The sequence below is a fragment of the Delphinapterus leucas genome, chromosome 7, assembly GCF_059928025.1.
Source record: "Delphinapterus leucas isolate spDelLeu-1000000601 "Yukka" chromosome 7, BTC_Dleu_Yukka2, whole genome shotgun sequence".
NCBI lineage: Eukaryota > Metazoa > Chordata > Mammalia > Artiodactyla > Monodontidae > Delphinapterus > Delphinapterus leucas.
In genome coordinates, this window is record NC_143135.1 from 40,465,797 (window position 1) to 40,483,362 (window position 17,566).

The following is a 17,566-nucleotide window of genomic DNA, read 5'->3' on the forward strand; positions in this document are numbered from 1 at the left end:
TGCCTGTCGTGCTGCGGCTTCTGTAAATCAGCCTGTCCCCGGATTTCTTCACCTTCCGTCCTAAACGTGGACAACGGCTGACCTCACCAGAGCATCTGAGGCCAGTGCTCAGCAGCCGGATCACAGAGCCCATGTGGGCAGGACCTGGGGGAGGGACAGGTGATCCAGGCCCTCCTGGGTGTCTCTAGAACATCTCACAGCTTTGGAAGCAACATGATGTGGAGGAAAAGAGCATGGACCTTAGCCTCACGTATTGGAGTTGAGTCCTGGGTTGGCATAATGGTTCACAGCCCGGGCTGACTCTGGCTCAGCACAGCTGGGCTTAAATGATCGCCAGGCCGTCTATTAGCTGTGTGCGCTTGAGCAAGTTGCTTCACTTCTCTGAGTCTCCCTTCCTTCTACAAACCACATGGATGATAACAGCACCAATGGATTAACGATTAAGTGACACCATGAAAGATGGGGTTTAACAAAGTGCTTGTCCAAAGCAAGTATTCGATAAATGTTATTATCCTTTAAGTCATTGTCATGATGTCCTTATTACCTGATAGAATAGGGGTCGATAAACATTTTCTGTAGAGGACCAGATAGTAAATGTTTTTGACTTTGTGGGCCTCATGGTCTCTTGCAATTATCTAATTATGCTGTTGTAGAGAAAAATCAGACATAGAGAACACCTAAACAAAGGAGCCTGGCAGTGATCCATTAAAACTTTATGGATCAAAACTTTGAATTTCACATAATTTTCATGTGACACAAAATGTTCTTCTGATATTTTTACAGCCATTTAAAAATGAAAAAAAATTTCTTAACTCATGGGCTGTACGTGCCAAAAACAAGACAGCAGGATGACTTCGGCCCACAGGCTGTAACTTGCCACCCCCTGAGCTAAAACGTAAGCTCTAAGAGGACCAGGGGTTTTGTCTGTTACGTCACTTCACATCTCTGGGCCTCGGTTTCTTCGTCTGTATAATGGGGATGCTTGTACACTCAAGGCAGATATCAAATGGAATCAGGCTGCCTGTGAAGACACTTGGCAAGCTCTGTGACTGCAGAGCTGTAGTAGCTGTTTCCGACCACACGGGGGCTCCTTTCTGACAAGACTCCCTCCTGCTCACTGCCGGGCACAGGGTTATTTCAGAAGTATCTGTGTATGGAAAGTAATCTGACCTGGAGGAGGGGAAAGCCCAGAGACGGTGACCTTCTCCTGTGCGAGTTGGGGGTGGGAGAATTAGGACTTTGGCCAGAAACAGCAAGGTGGTCCGGGTTTAGCGGCAGGGATTTTTTTTGGCAGTCTGAGAGTATCCATTAAACCAGTGAGTCAGTGAGGTCGACTGGGCATTAGACAAGCAGACGGGGTCCAAATCCTGGCTCCAAAACTTACTCTGTGATTTTAGGTGAGTCACTTACACTGGCTGAGACTCAATTCCTCGTCTTCAAGGTGAAGATATGAATCGTGCTCACCTCACGAGGTTCTGGTGGGCTAATGAAGGGAATGCGTGTAAGGGGCTAGCTCAGCACGGGGCGCTTAGTAAGCCCTCAGGCGCTGAGTGTCCCCCCGTCCTCTTGCTCGGTGGGTAGGGGCTGGCTCCCAGGCCGGTGGCCCATCTGGCCTGGGAAAGACGCATTGGCGCCCTCTGGCCTTGGAGCCCCGCGGGAGAAATTGCCTCCACAGCCTTCCCAGCTGCACAGGTTTTCACTCTGAGCAAAAAAAGTCCTGCTGTCTTTCTTCCCTGGATTGAGGTTTTCCTGCTGCTCTGCAAACTCTCTAAAGCCAAGAAATGTACTGCTTTTGGAGAACTGGTGATTCTAGTCCCTTCTGCCTTTTCCTCCCCTTCTTCTTGCCAACCAGCATGAAAGAAGATGAGAAACGAACGCATATGGCCATTTCCCACTGTCTAAGGAAGAAGGTTTTATGGGAGAAGAGAGGATTATTCAGCACATGAAGCTGGAAATGCTCGATGCATTTATTCATGGAGCCTGTCTGTCTCGCCACTGCCTCTCTCCTCCCTTTTACCACCTAGGCAAGCACACACATACAAAGGCTTCTGACCCCATGGGAAGGGGGCACTCTGTCCAGAGGGCTGGCACTAGCTCCTTCACCACTTTGCTGTGTGACCTCAGACAAATTACTTCCCCATTCTGAGCCATAGCCTTCTCATCTGTAAACTGAGCAGATTTCCCATGCACCCTCCATCCTCCGCTAAAAGCACCTCAGAGCCTGTGATCCTGGGACTCTGTCCCATAACCTGAGCAGATTTAGAAAGAGGCAGGGTAGAATGTAAGATGACCATCTGTCTAGGAGTCCGGACCAAAGTAAAGAAACTGAGGGTAGGGTGGAGGTTTTCTGGGCAGCCAGGACCAGACTGTGGGAAATGGATGCAGAGCAAGGGGAGAAGTTTGCTGTCCCATCCCCATTTAGACCAGTCACGAGAACAGACCCAATGTACCTACCCCTCACCCTGCAGGCACCACAATTGTCACCAGGCCTTTCTATCTCTCTTCCATAAAAAAAATTCAGCATCTTTCCTTGAAATGTGGTTGAGAAATCCCCAAGTGTCAGCACTAGCCTCCCAACCCTCCTGCTAACATCCCTGAGGACCCAGCTGCAGGCTCAGACCCACTCAGGCAGAAGTGTTGAAGCAGCCTCAGCCCTACAACCTGGGGTAATTGGGAGGTGGTAGCTGGAATCGGTCACGTTGCCCTAGGTTGGCCTGGAGCTAGGCACCTGGGACTGTCAAGTCACCACCTTTCCTCCAATCCTGGCCACCCCCAGTGGTGTTGACCCATCATGTGCTTGGACTCCAGTTTCCCTTTCCCTTACCCAAGCCCTCTTTGGGTGGAGCCCACCTGCTTGCCCAGGCACCCATGCCCACCCTGCTCATGCCTATCCTGTCCCTGGAGGAGCTGGATCCTCTTCCTTCTGCTGGGGTCCTGCCACGAGAGAAGGACCAACCGCCCTTAACCTCAACACCCCTCCCCACCTGACTTGCCTGTCTCCTGCTGTGTTCCCCCCCACCTCCCACCCTGCCCCGCCACCCAGGCTCTGTTGGCCACTCCACCCGGGAAGTGCTGAGTGTCTCTCTGGACCCTGCCTTTCCCGCTGAGCTCCTCAGTCTCGGCCCCCTTCATGTCTTCATCAACCACAGTCAAGAGCCCAGCAGCCCCACATGAATGATGCCTGGGAACAGGAGGGACTCAGGGGACTTGCTCTTGCCAGACGTCCACCAGGGGGTCGCTCTCCCCATTCACCCACCCGCTTAGGGACCTCAGGCCCCGCCCAGCCAGCCAGCTGCACCCTTACCTTCTCCAGCTGGTGGACACCCTCCTCCACGCAGCAGATGGAGGCCAGCGTGCGGAGCGCCTGGGGGTACAAGCACCGGAAACTGTCCTGCCGGCAGACCTTGAAGAGCGCCACGACCCCACCCTCCTGCCAAGAAAAAGAAAATGTCACATGAACTCACCGTGTGACCTCTCCAGGGGCTGACTCAAGAATTACTGATACCCCTCACTCAGCAGGTGTGTTTCGGGGTCTGTAGGGAGGCAGAATAGCCACCCCAAAATATGCTGCTTTAGTGTAAAGATTATTTTGAGCTGAAGGCAATTAAGAAGAAGCAGATACAAAACAAGATCTCTGTCCTCTCCCTATTTGACTAAAAGCAGGACATAAATTTAAAAAGATTATACCCCCTCCCCTCTCTACTAGGAAGAACAAGAGTTAATCGCTGGAGACAATATTAGACCCTTATCGGCCTGGATTTGGTACCAGAGGAATCCACATAGCAGACTTCAGTCTTTATCTACTATTAGTTTCCCATCTATGTGTCTTCCCACAATTTGCCACCCCTAGAGAGTCAAGGTTCTCTTCCTTTGTCTTACCACTTCTCTAAAAATGTACTGTTCCTTTGCTAAGATGCTACGTTAAGCCCAAGTTCTAAACAACCCTTTGAGTTACTCATCTCTGACCGTTCCCATGCATAAGTACAGTGCAAGTGCTAATAAACCTGTTTTTTATTTTTCTTTTGTTAATCTGGCTTTTGTCAGCCCAATTTACAGGCCCCAGCCAGAGAACCCAGGAAGGTAGTAGTAAAAGAGAATGTTTCCTCCCCTCTGGTTTCTGTACACACACACACACACTCCCAAGCTCCCACATGTGTTACAGTGAAATGCCACCTTCAGAAATAATGTCACTCTTGGTAATCTAAACTGGAGGCGAGGGGCCAGGGCAGGCACACGTGCTGGGGCCAGGCTCAACCCCAGGTAACACCGCTCCCAGACTCCTGGCAACACCCCTCAGCAGCCGCCATGGGATAAGCCTAGAGTTGTCAGAAACAGGTTCTAGAAACAAGTCTGAGGCAGATGGAGGGAACTGAAAGCTAGATGCCTCGTGCTGGTTCTCACTATGCCGGTGACCACCTGTTACTTCTCAGATGCTCCCACCACCATGGCAGGCACAGAATTATATTATTATTTTATAGTATTATAATTATAGTATTATTTACCTCAATACTATAATTTATTTCCATTTGCGGGGGTGGGAAAAACTGAAGTCCAGATGGGTGAAATAATCACCCCAAATCCACACTGGTCTTCTTTTCACTCCTTCACTCCAATTTGTAAAAGGAAAAAAGAAAAAAACCTTTAGGATTGATCAGCCGAGCTCTTGAACGTGAACCTGTACTTTTCCTTTTTGAGACCTTGTGGTGACCTCTCAGGAGAAGTCTGAGAGGATTTCTGAGAAGAGTCTGGGAGTGAGGCGCTCATCCTAACTGGACATATTTATTCTGTAGAAAAATCACTGAAGCCACCTTGGCTCCCGGAACAAAGTGAGAGAGACCAACAGATCACAAAGGCGACTCACCACACGCCCAGCAAACTGGTGGCAACCCCACCGTGGACATCCACGTCCAAAGCAGGGGAAGCTGGCTATCCCACATCTGGCTTTGCCCTGTTTCCTCCCTCTCCCCTTCCCTGAGGGCTGGAGGGGTGCCTAGGAGTGGCAGCAGGAAAGAATGCATGAGCAAGTGGTCTGAACTTGGTCCTGAGGGGCACTTGCCTTTAACCGCGCCACTCCTGGCTCTATCTATGCCCACTGCCCTCGGTTCCCCAAACTGAGAAAGATGTTACAGGAAGAAGGAGGTGGGTTCAGCAAAATTACCATCCCCAGTCAGATTTTTCAGAACTCTCTCAACAAAAAATGTACTATGCACGAAACAGGCACTGTTCTGTGTCCCCAGGGACGCAGCAGTGAATGACTGAAAGGATCATGTGTAACCAGAAGAAGCAGCAATGATCACTACGGCCCAGCACAGCCTCACTGAAATGTCACCCCAGATCTCCCCTTCCCCGCACCCCACAATGATAAGCCCCGGGCCCTTTGCAGTCTAAGGGTTTGGCTGCTCACCACTGCAGGGACCAAGATGAAAGTATCCAATTCTGGGGGAGTTCAGAATTTCTGACATTTTATTATATTCCTCCTTCCTTTTAGGGTAGCTTATTTGGTGGGAAAGGACTGGTAAATTTGTTCAAGCAGCACAAAAATATTAATGGTTTATTATATGCCAGACCCTCTGCTGGGCACTGCCTCAGTCCCTGCCCATGCTGAGCTCCTTGTCTGGCAGAAAACGTTAAAAGCAGGAAGAAATCTGGGTAGCTGTGCATTGAAATGGGGAGGGGTTGCAGGGTTAAAAGAGCACAGAGTAGGAACTCCTGACATAATCTGAAGGGGGACGGTTATAGAAGGGTCAAAGGGTCACTTAAAATGATGTGATTTTAAATGCACATCATTATTCTGATAAAAAAATATGCTCTGATATGGGGACAAGACACTTACCCCTCTGAATTCTTGCTCCACAGTCTTTTATCCCTGCCTGCCTACTTTCCCACGGTTCCTGGGACATCTGATAAGGGTTGCACATAAAGACCTTACCCAGAGAGTCACTGACATAAGATCAAATTACTCTTTAAAGTAAGAAGAAAGAACAGGAGTCCTAAAGTCTCCCTGGCCAGCCTTGTTGGCTATTAATGACCTCCCACCAGATGTAAATATATATATATGTTTATATGTTTATATATGTATGCATGTTTATATGTGTGTGTATTTAATCATATATAGTACAAATCTTATTTATATATGTACAATGATAGATAGATAGATATTTATGTCTGGAGCAGACAATGAAGAAATGACGCAAAAGAATGGGAGGCAGAGAGCCAGGATCAGTGTGGCAGCCTTCCTTTGGCTCAGGAGACGCCAAGTCTAGCATAACTATATTTAAGCCTCTGCATCCATTTGCACTGCATTCTCATTACACCCTTTCCCAAGCCTGTGAAAAATGGTCTTCTTAGCATTTTTAGCTACTAGGAGAAGAAGGGGGAATCCTGAACCCAGACTGAGGGGATTCTGGTTCAACTCCTGGCTCTGCTGCTGGCAACCTTTGGTTAACAATGGGGTCGTGACAGCTACATGACTCAGCTGCTGAAGGAGCAGTGAGTCAATGTTGTGAAAGGGCCGAGCACCCAGTGAGGGTGGACCTGGACAGCCAGGTTGGGATCAGGTCACAGAAGGCATCCTGGTTAGAAGGGTGTCTCATACCCTCATGAAAGGTGTCCCAAGGGCTGGAATATGTGGGAGGGAGAGGAGATAGAAAGTGAGATATAATGTGAAGCCCCCATCGAGGACCAAAAAGAAGCTCTCAGCTTAGAGTGGGATCAGGAGCTGCCTGAGCTTGTGGAATCGCACTGTTGGCTGGAGCTTGTTTAATTTTATAGAAAGCTCTGGGCTCAGAGCCCAGCTGTATAATGGTATGCATTATTCAGACAGGCTCAGGGTAAGCTGTCATAAAGCTGGAGGAGGCCACTTGAGGGGTGTGTAGGCTAGTGGTGGGAGGAGGATAATAGAGGAGCTGGACTGGCGAGGAGGGGGTAATTTCAACAACGCACAGGGGAGTTTTCAGTGCTCTGCACTCAGGAAGGAATGGGATTATTTGCCACCACTGTCATAGGGAGGACTGGGTTTATTTCTTGGCCATCAGAGGAACCCAAGGGGATGAGAGGATAGACCTCAGACAGGTTGCCCAAATCATCTCATGGGGGTAGCTCAGATGGATAAAGGACCCAAGGACAGACCACACCGGGCTCCAAGGAGGTGAATGAGGAAGGCCACTGGGGGAAGCTGCCCCACATCTGTCACCATATTGGGCATATTTCCTGAACATCGGAGGTGAGGATGCTGTGCAGGGCATACCAGGAACTCCCAGCCCCTTTGTCACTGTCAGGACTGGAAACCCAAACATCGATTTTGCTGGAGGACCTAGTCTCTCCATCTTCCAGGCTGGGAAGATGGGAGTCATCGTGGAATCATCTCTCTGCATCAACCCTCCGTCTACTCTCCCCCAAGGACTGGAGACAGAAGAAGGTTGATATTAAAATTCTGGAGTCAGCAGATCTAGTTAAAATCCCATCTGCATTTAATGTGCATGAACTTCTCTCTGAGCCTCTGTTCCCTATTCTTAAAAATGGGAATTATAATTATAACACGTCATTAGATTATCGGGAGGATCAGATGAGATGATGAAGGGAAAGCTTAGTGCAGTGTTTGACATATAGAAAGGATGCAGTAGATAATAAAGGTTGTGGAGAGGGGAAGAGGGCAAGGGAGGATGGGGATGAGGAGAAGGCAGACAGGAGGAAGAGGAGGGAGCCGGGCTGCTGAGAGGCAGTTCAGGACAGCAAACAAGAGCATAGCCTTTGCTGTCAAACAGCCAGGTTCAAATTCACCTTGGCCACTTACTAGTGGAGATTTTTTTTTTTTTTTTTTTTTTTTTTTTGCGGTACACAGGCCTCTCACTGTTGTGGCCTCTCCCGTTGCGGAGCACAGGCCCCGGACACGCAGGCTCAGCGGCCATGGCTCACGGACCCAGCCGCTCCGCGGCATGTGACATCTTCCCGGACCAGGGCACGAACCCGTGTCCCCTGCATCGGCAGGCGGACTCTCAACCACTGCATCACCAGGGAAGCCCACTAGTGGAGATTTTTAAAGCTCCCTAGTGATGCTAATATGCCTACAGGGTTGAGAACTTTTGAGTCACACTTTGGCCCAAGAAGCTGAAGAGCCAAGGATTGAACCAGAAGTCACCACTGTGGGCTTTAGGATCATGAACTCTGAATTAAAGAGACTTGGGTTCTAATTCTGACTCCACTCTTTATCAGTTGTGTGACCTTGAGTCAGCCTCTCAAACCACTTCCTCAACTATAGATGGGAAAAACATGATATCTACTTGTTTGGATGGTTTTATGATTTAGAAGAAATACCGTTTGCAAGGCATTAAGCACAGTGGAGAGCACCCTTAAACGTTAGCTATTGCTGTTGCATACAATTCACTTCTCCCTTGACCAGAGTTGACAAGCATTTACCCTCCTGTTCCAGATTTCCTTAAAGGCTTAGATCAGTGATTCTGAGAGTGGTCATGCCTCAGAATCCCCTGTAGAGCTTATTAAAATGTGGATTCCCAGGTCTTACCCCAGGACCTCGGTAAATCTTGGAGGGCGACAAACCATTTATGTTGTGTTTTCCAAAAACTCCCTGAGGGATTGTGATGCAGGGTTAGGCCTGGGAACCACAGAGCTGGAGCATCTTCTTGTGACTGACATCTTAAGTCTATTGAAGGATATAACTTTGATTCCAGTTAGATCATTATTCTATCCCCAATGGTAATGTCATTTCTCAAGTTTAAAAAAAAAAAAAAAAAGAGGCAAAAATAAAACAGAAGGCCTTAGCAAGCCCCCTAGGGAGCTACCAATTGCCTATATTTGCTCTAAGTGTTTGGATCCAACACTTAGAACGAGTGCAGGGGCAAATTGACCATGAAGTTAATGAATTACAACTCCCATGTAATTAATGAAAACCACCGCCCTCAATTTTGTCTTTCCTTCATGTCGTAGTGCAGTGACAGCAGGCATTTTTAAGATCCAGCCAAGAACCTAAGTTGGAAGGTATGTTTGGTTTGGGTTTGGTGGGATATGTGAAGATGAGGGAGGAGGGTTGATATTTATAACAGACACCTCGTGAAGAAAGATGATAGAGGCTCCAGGGGCACCATCTTCTTGTCTCAAGTGGAAAATGAAATCAGAGGGGTTAGCCACTATTAAAGATGGAGACACCGAGGCCCAGAGAGGGGAGGTAACTCTTCCAAGGTTACATAACAAGCAAATGCTAGAGCCAGGACAGGCTTCCTAAGCCAGCTGTCCCCACCAAACTAGCTTCGTCACACTCTCCCCAGGCCCATCACCTTGGCCCCCATCCATGAAGCTCACCTTCGCTATGATGCGGCACAAGGGAGCCCCCTCTTGGGTCAGGCTGAACAGGTTCCCTGTGGTGGATTCTGTGGTGTAGATATTGTCCGAGGCATCGATTTTTCTCACCAGTGCCTAAGAAAAGAGAGCAAAGTCTGATGGTTACTCACTCATCTACCTTCTGCTCACCTTCCTTAATGGAATACCCAAGAGTGCCCTGAAATCTGTAATCCTGCCCCATCTCCACTACCCCATGATGGGGGTGATGAGGTTCTAACTTAGGGAAAGACATGAGTCAGGATGAAGTCTGAGCTACATTTCAGAAATATGGGATAATTTCATACCCCTGGGGCATGGACAACCAACGCGCCCCACTCCAGTCAATCAGAAAATCAACTCCTATCACTGACGGGCTCAGCAAGCACCCTTTTGCTATTCTACTGGCTCCTGATGAGAACAGAAACCATCCGTGAAATAAACAAACCATCGAGTTGAAAACCAATGAGTTGCTACAGATATGACCAAAGAATTTGCTCATTTTGGATGGCCGTTAGCTAATGGCAAAGTCCAGCTGGGTGATGGGTTCAGGAGATGAGTCAAGAGAAACATTCTACTCTGTAGTATCTTCCTGCTCAGAGGACATTTGCCTTAGGTGGACAGCCAGGCCAACACAGCAACCTGGAATCCTGTCAAAGACTGGGTAGCTCAGTGAGGAATGCCACTAATTACAGCTGAAGGATCTCAGGCTGGTGGTAAGAGGGCCAGGAATGACCAAGCACAGCACCCTGGGAGGCTCAGGAAGAAGAGCAAATGGAAAATTCATCAACAAATGGGATATGAAGATTATTCCTAGAAGAGTTTAGCTTATTTCTGGGAAAAAGCTTTTCACGGAACTTGAAACCACTTCATAATCAGCCATTTGTTTTGAAGGTTGTGATTCATCAATTATAGATGACTCCTACCTGCTAATTAATGTTCATTGCTTGAGTTTCTCCTGGGAGGTTGTGGAGATGGAGACTGGGGAGACTTGCCTTTGGGGGCCTCGTGCGAGAAAGTAGGACCTCTGGGAAGCCACTTGTGCAATTTCAGTTGCCGTGTTTATTTTAAAATATGAAAATGGATTTGTTTCAAATTCATACTGGTGTTATGGAAAAGACACAAGGAAGCTAGGAGATCTCAGTTCCAGTGCCAGCCTGCCTTTTTTAACACACTATATTGATGAGCAAGTATGTATATGGTTAAAAGTATGGACTCCAGAGCTAAACTGCCTGGGTTCAAATTCTGGCTCTGCCACTTCTAAGCTCCCTAGAGCAAGTAACTCAGCCCTTCTGCACCTTAGTTTCCTCATCTGTAAGACGGCAGAAATAACAGTGTCTATCTCTTATGGTTGTTGTACCCATCTTTTAAAGTTGCTAATATATATAAAGAACTTCTAAAGGTATCTGGCACATGGAAGCAAAATAAAATTCTTAACAGTTTTTATCTTGAGATCTTGGGCAATTGAGATAAACTCCCTAGGCCTCAGTTTCCCCATTTGTAAAATGATTTAAATTAAAGGGGTTTGAGTCTCCAGGTAAATAGCTCTTCCATTTTTCTTTTTTATTCAAACTCAGAATTCTTCACACATAGCAATATGCCAATCTTCTACATATAGCAGTCTAAGATTGTGTGTAATTAATCAAACTACATTAAATATAAAAATTATTTCCTAAGATTGGATAGATGCCGCTTGTAAGATATTTAACAAAAGGTAAAATTAATAACCAAGATTTGTCACTGCAAATCCGTATAATGAATGTACTTAGAATCATTCCCTATCTTTGCTGTAAGCAGTTATATAAGTGATATCAGTGTTAACATGAAAATGCAGATTTCATATCCTGGGGTCCTGTACCTAAATGATAATTACCTAATGTTCCTGATTAGTGTCTGTACTTGAAGCAAATTAGCATTATGTTAAACTATTCAAACCCACTGTCTTTTGCAATCATTTTCTGCTATTAGACCATTTATGTCTGAGGATAATTTCTTGCTAACGTCTATACTCACATATACCATAATTACACTTCAGATTTCTCTCAGTGAGTCAGCTCTCTGACAATGAAAAGTTGTAAACATCCTTTTCACAAGGATAAATTTGGAAAGAGAAGAGATCAAAGGCTCCACGGAAATCATCAAGGCTCTAAGTATCACAATGCGTCAGAGCTGGAAGGCGTCAGAGCTAGAAGGGCTCTCAAAAGTTTGTTCAAGATTTCCTTCCGAGTTGAGAAAACAGACACAGAAATCTGCCCAAGGTTACACATATGGTACGTGGTGGAGTTAGACCTTAACCCCTGTGAATCTGACTCCCTATTTACCAAAGTCAGTGAATCCATGTCCCTCAGTGCCGGCAGGACCTCCCAGGGGCTAGTGGAGATGGAAGTCTCAAAACAAGGAGGAAATCCAGCCTCATGAGCAGCTCTCACCAAACTGGAGCACAGTTCTCCACCCGGGCTTCCATTAGCATCTACTATGTTCTGCCCTGTGGCAGCCAGAGCTTCTGCTGCAGGGGGCAGAGCTGACCTAGAAAGCCCCACCTAGATCCACCACCATGTTCCTACCGAGGCCATACTTCCCCTGAGCTACTCCCAGCTGTGACCTAGCACAGCAGGGGCACTGCTGTGAGTCCATGACTGCAGGCAGGGGCCTCCTCTCACAGGTGACTTTGGCTTGAAAATTCCATCTTTTCCTACTCAAGTCTTCCTCCCCCTTTTCTCTCTCAGTTATCAGCCCTGCAACATGGTTTTCCACTGCCTTCTCCTGCTTCCTTCCCTCTATCCTTCATAGATGTTTCTTATCAAATCCTATCTTGGTATTAGTTTCAAATGAACACAGTCTCTAAAATCAAGTTTTTTCAGGTAATCGAGGAGGAATTGGTGAATTTTCAAAAATATGCTTCACCCTCTATCATGAGAAGAGTGGTGAAAGAATGGAAACAAAATGAAGGAAGATAGACCGATTAAACTGAATGACAGAATTTTTTTATGACAGACCAGGCAGTACGAAACAAAAAAATATAGGATCTTGAAGAAGAGGAGAAAGGGATTAAAAAAAAAAAAGGGGGGGTGGTGGTTAAGGAGATGCACACAATCTAACTACTCTAAATAAAGAATTTGAAAAGGGGGATATATTTTTGTTTCTCCATCAGAAAGAGTGACTGCAGCCCAGTGAAATTTATCAGCAGGGGTAAACTCTCAAACATCAGCCTGGAATAAGTTCCTCAGAAGGAGGCAAGAAAATACTGTGAAGCCTCTTTCTAAAGCTTCAGATAGAGACTCCATAGTTAGATATAGTTAGGGCAGCCCAGCCATGCAAAGGGATTACATATACATGGGTTGATTAAAGATGGCCACAGATTCTTCGCTACTCCTCCCATAGAGTGGTGGGTTCTAATTCCCCCCCTTTTGAATCTGGGCTGGCCTCAGTGACTTCCTTGATGAACAGAAGCCAGCACTCGGTAGAAGTAACGTTTTAGGACTTCCAAGGCTAGGTCATAAGAAACCTTGAAGCTGCCACTCAGGCTTCTTGGAACATTCTTTTCAGAGTCCTAAGCTACCAGATAAGAAGTTTGATAACTCTGAGACTGTCATGCTGGAGATGCTGTGTGCCATGTGTAGGACCCCTGATCAATTACTCTCAACTGAGACCAGCTTTCCAGCCATCCCCTCCAAAGCACCGTACATGTGATGAAGCTTTCTAAGACTCTCTAAACCATCTGCCAGATGAATACCTCCAAGTGACCTCTGCTGATGCCATAGGGAGCAGAAGAATTACTCAGCCAAGCCCTACTGAAATTCTCTACCCTTAACATTGTGAGATATAATATTAAAAATTGTTGTTAGAGTTGTCTGTTGTGTTAATAGAGTTCTAGATACAGGACAAAATTATAGAGATCAGCATGAAATAGTCAAAGGATTACTAGATAAATTTCAAGTGAAAAGGTTTTAACATAAGGATATAGTATCGCCTGTGTCCCAAGAGAACGTTTTGGAGAAATGCATGAATTAGGACTTGGAGAAAGGCTCAGAAAGACTAGACATAATAAAGAGGAGACAGACAAAATAATAACTGAATCCAGGCTTGGATTAGCTACTGGTCTGATGGGAAAATATCTCCTGGGTGGGAATATCCAATTTAGAGAGGCAAAAATGGATAAGATCACTTAGAACTAAAGGTTTAGGGCAGATCCAGACCTTAACTGATTTTATTTCTCCCAATAAGGGAAATCCTAAAATCTAAAAGATTACTTTTGGAAAACAAAAGAATGTGTCAGAAAGGAAAGAGGAGTCAAAGTGCGAATGCTGCTCAGATGAGTAAATAGTGCTCATTCTGTGAGTTAGATAAGAAAAGAGACCCACGTGAGAAGCAGGGCAAAAGGTGAGAAACTCAGCTGAGTCTCCCTGAAGGGAGTGGGAGATTAACAGGGAGAGAGAAAACTGCAGACATAATTCATTACTGGAAAAAAAAAAAAAAAGATATAGCAGAAAAATGTTATTCAAGACTGAAATAGTCAAAAGGTATGGGAAGACGGTGTTCTGAGAAGCACGTGGCAGAGGGACGGGTTCTCGGTAGGTGCATAAGGCAACAGACTTCAGGAGCATAACAAGAAAACCCTGGGGCTTCCCTGGTGGCGCAGTGGTTGAGAGTCTGCCTGCCGATGCAGGGGACACGGGTTCGTGCCCCGGTCCGGGAAGATCCCACATGCCGCGGAGCGGCTGGGCCCGTGAGCCAGGGCCACTGGGCCTGCGCGTCCAGAGCCTGTGCTCCGCAACGCGAGAGGCCACAGCAGTGAGAGGCCCGCGTACCGCAAAAAAAAAAAAAAAAAAAAGAAAACCCTTCTTAGAAGACAGGGTCTTAAGGCCTAAGCAATCCTCAGCGAGAGGCAGAGACAGCAGCCATATTATAGAACTAGAGTGCCTGTGTATCCTATGCCAATTTTTTTTCTCATTTAACCCTAAAAGAATTTTTTTAAATATATGACCCCTTTCACATTTTTAATTTGACAGGTAAAATTTTGCATCATAAGTTTAAAGAACAAAGTTGGAAAGGATGTAATTTCCAGCAGACTATAAATATTGACTAAAATAAAATGATTACATCACTCTTTTAGATGTATCCCATGAAATCTAAATACCAAAACAACTTGATACCATCATCATCCATTTAAAATTACATGAACAATCTCTTTAACATTTGAACATTTTGCATCTTTTCTTTTCATCTTTAAACTTACATTCCCATCCCCATTCTCCCTCAGAATTTTATCTTAATGAAATACATTTAAGTTTCAAAGTATTTTACTGATCACACTTAATCATGCTTATCATTGAAATTTTCTTTTAATTCCTGTGACTATAAGGCTCTAAATGTTTAAAAATAATCTCTCCTTGCTTGAATTAGTATTACAATTATCATCAGTACAATTGGTCAATACAACATAGATGATAAATTTTGATAAATAATTATAAATCATAAAAATTAAAATTTTATCATAAATATATCTCCTAATGAGATGAATGAGGCTTTGTAGGTTTTCTAATTCATTTATCCATGATTGAATATTGGCTTAATGCTATACTTTTAGATGTAAATCCTGAAAAATCTTGTTCCCATAAATCCCGTGAAGAGAGGAATGGGAAGAGTATGTATAGCCAAGTTGCTCACCCTTTGAGCACATTCTGAGCTATGTAATCATATAGTGATTTATCATCAAACACTATTTTTAATGATCATCCAGCTGATAACACCTATAAATTGGTAGAAGCAAAGAACTGGAAACCATTTGACTTGCAAAACATTTGTCACCCAATCATTAGAGTCATTCATTCACTTGTCTCAATTTCTGGGAAGAATTCCAGAAGTACTTTACCAAGACATATTAAGTAACTCTTAATTATACCCACTACTCTTTCACTTAGAGCACCTTGGATTATCCAAATTATTCAGAAAGGATTAAGAAAATCAAAATATTAATTTCATTAACAATACAATTTTAATAAAATGTTTTTGTGTGTTTCAAATAAAAAACTTGAAGCTACAGCTTTTGCTTATTTAATTTATGGAAAATACCCACCCTATAACCTAATTGGCAAAGACTATTCTTTAAGCCAAGCCAATCAGCCAAGTCAACTTAGCTTTTTCTCAATATAGACCTGACTTCATTTTTAATTTAAAAAATTTTAATATGTATTCCAAGAAATGCTAAAAAAATGCTGACAAATAATTTTGGAAATCATTCTGTAAGGAGAAATGCTAAAAACTGTCAATATTAAAATAATATAGACTTAAAATAAAATTTGATTTACTTGTGTATATTCTAAAGCCAAGATAAAACAATTTATTAAACTTTTCATAATGCAAAGTAATATATAGCTAACATTGTAAAGTAATTATAAATCTGGAAATATGATAAAAGTCACTGCATTCCTTTAGTAAATAGATGTGTATATGTATTGAACTTTGGTGTTTATTTCAGGAAATAATTAAATAAGGTCTGAGAATAAAAATATCTGAAATCATTCGACTGTTTTTTGTAGCTCTTTTTTTTTTTGAGGTATTTTTTTTTGATGTGGACCATTTTTTAAAATTAATTAGTTTATTTATTTATTTATGTTTGGCTGCGTTGGGTCTTCGTTGCTGTGCGCAGGCTTTCTCTAGCTGCGGCGAGTGGGGGCTACTCTTCACTGCGGTGCGTGGGCTTCTCATTGCAGTGGCTTCTCTTATTTGGAACACAGGCTCTAGGCATGCAGGCTTCAGTAGTTGTGGCGCACAGGCTCAGTAGTTGTGGCGCATGGGCTTAGTTGCTCCGCGGCATGTGGGATCTTCCTGGACCAGTGATCGAACCCACGTCCCCTACATTGACAGGTGGATTCTTAACCACTGCGCCACCAGGGAAGTCCTTTTGCAGCTCTTATGATCGAACTTCTCTACGTATTTAAAGGAGAAAAGTATTTATACTTAAATCTAATTAGTCCAGCTGCCAGCAATTAACTATATCTTTTGCTAACAGAAAGTAGAAATTAGTGTAAATATTTCAGAAAATGTTTTGACAAAATAGTCTTTAACTGCTGCCTTAAATAATGTGCATCAAATCTGAAAAGAAAAATCATGCAAAACTTGTGTCTGTGAATTTTACCCAGTATATCTTGAAAAATGTGGTCTTTCTCAAAAATATTCGTTACATTTAAAAGAATCATTATCATTAACCTTTAGACATCACTTAGAGTTGAGCATAAGATACAGCTGAAAGGAATTGCTTGCATTTAAAAAGTGCCCCCCAGGGCTTCCCTGGTGGCGCAGTGGTTGAGAGTCCACCTGCCGATGCAGGGAACATGGGTTCGTGCCCCGGTCTGGGAAGATCCCACATGCTGCGGAGCGGCTGGGCCCGTGAGCCATGGCCGCTGAGCCTGCGCGTTCGGAGCCTGTGCTCCGCAGCGGGAGAGGCCACAACAGTGAGAGGCCCGCGTACCGCAAAAAAAAAAAAAAAAGTGCCCCCCAAAAGCCATTTTGAGTGTTTGATTTGTCCTACCTGTGCTCTCTTTGCTTTGTCTAAGGAGAATGTCCCTCAAGAGGTATGCACGATTTGAGAATAAATGGAAATAGAAGGGATAAGATAAATTGGAAACTTTCACAACCAACCCTCCAATACACACATACACACACAAACACACACACACTACCATTCTACCACATTTCTAGATTCAGAAAATCTGCACACTGGACAAGATACACAATTTCTAATGCTTTTCTCAACAGAAATATTAAAAACATGGAAATACATGGAGGCCTAAAGGTTTATGGTTCATGAATGTAGGCTTCTTTTTTGTTTTATCTCCCTATTTGGACTCCAAGGTTTTTGCAAAAAGGGGCAATGCACTATAAGATTTGGGATGGGTGAGGAATATGCCTTTCTTTTGGAAAAGAATAGAAGGACTAGTAAAAACTGTGTATTATTAGGAGGATTGTTTCTAGGAAAGAAAACAAATGAAAACTGAAGATCTGGAAATTGATTTCCTTAAAAGTATACGTGCTTGCATTTCTCCTAGGAAATCTTTGGCAACCCAGAGAATGCAATGCATCTGAAGCAGTAGACCACTGGCCCGAGTCACTTCAAGCAGCCGAAATCAGTGTAGCCTGGGGTGGCAGAAATGCAGTTTGGAGGGACTCTTGAAATTAAGAAATGTTGAAAACGCTGGATGGCAAAGAGTGCAAATCAAACAAGTCCTTGTGAAGG

At 44.5% G+C, this 17,566-nt stretch overlaps 1 protein-coding gene across 1 annotated transcript in view; it reads right to left on the bottom strand.

Annotated features, from left to right (window-relative positions):
• The window catches only part of INSC (INSC spindle orientation adaptor protein), a 126,890-nt gene that overhangs the window by 39,890 nt on the left and 69,434 nt on the right, over positions 1-17,566 (bottom strand). The window contains exons 6-7 of the mRNA XM_089915120.1: positions 9,316-9,429; positions 3,305-3,430 (exon numbers count right to left, since the gene is read on the bottom strand). Of these exons, the coding sequence (XP_089771246.1) occupies positions 3,305-3,430; positions 9,316-9,429 (240 nt within the window). The remainder of the gene's footprint in view (positions 1-3,304; positions 3,431-9,315; positions 9,430-17,566) is intronic.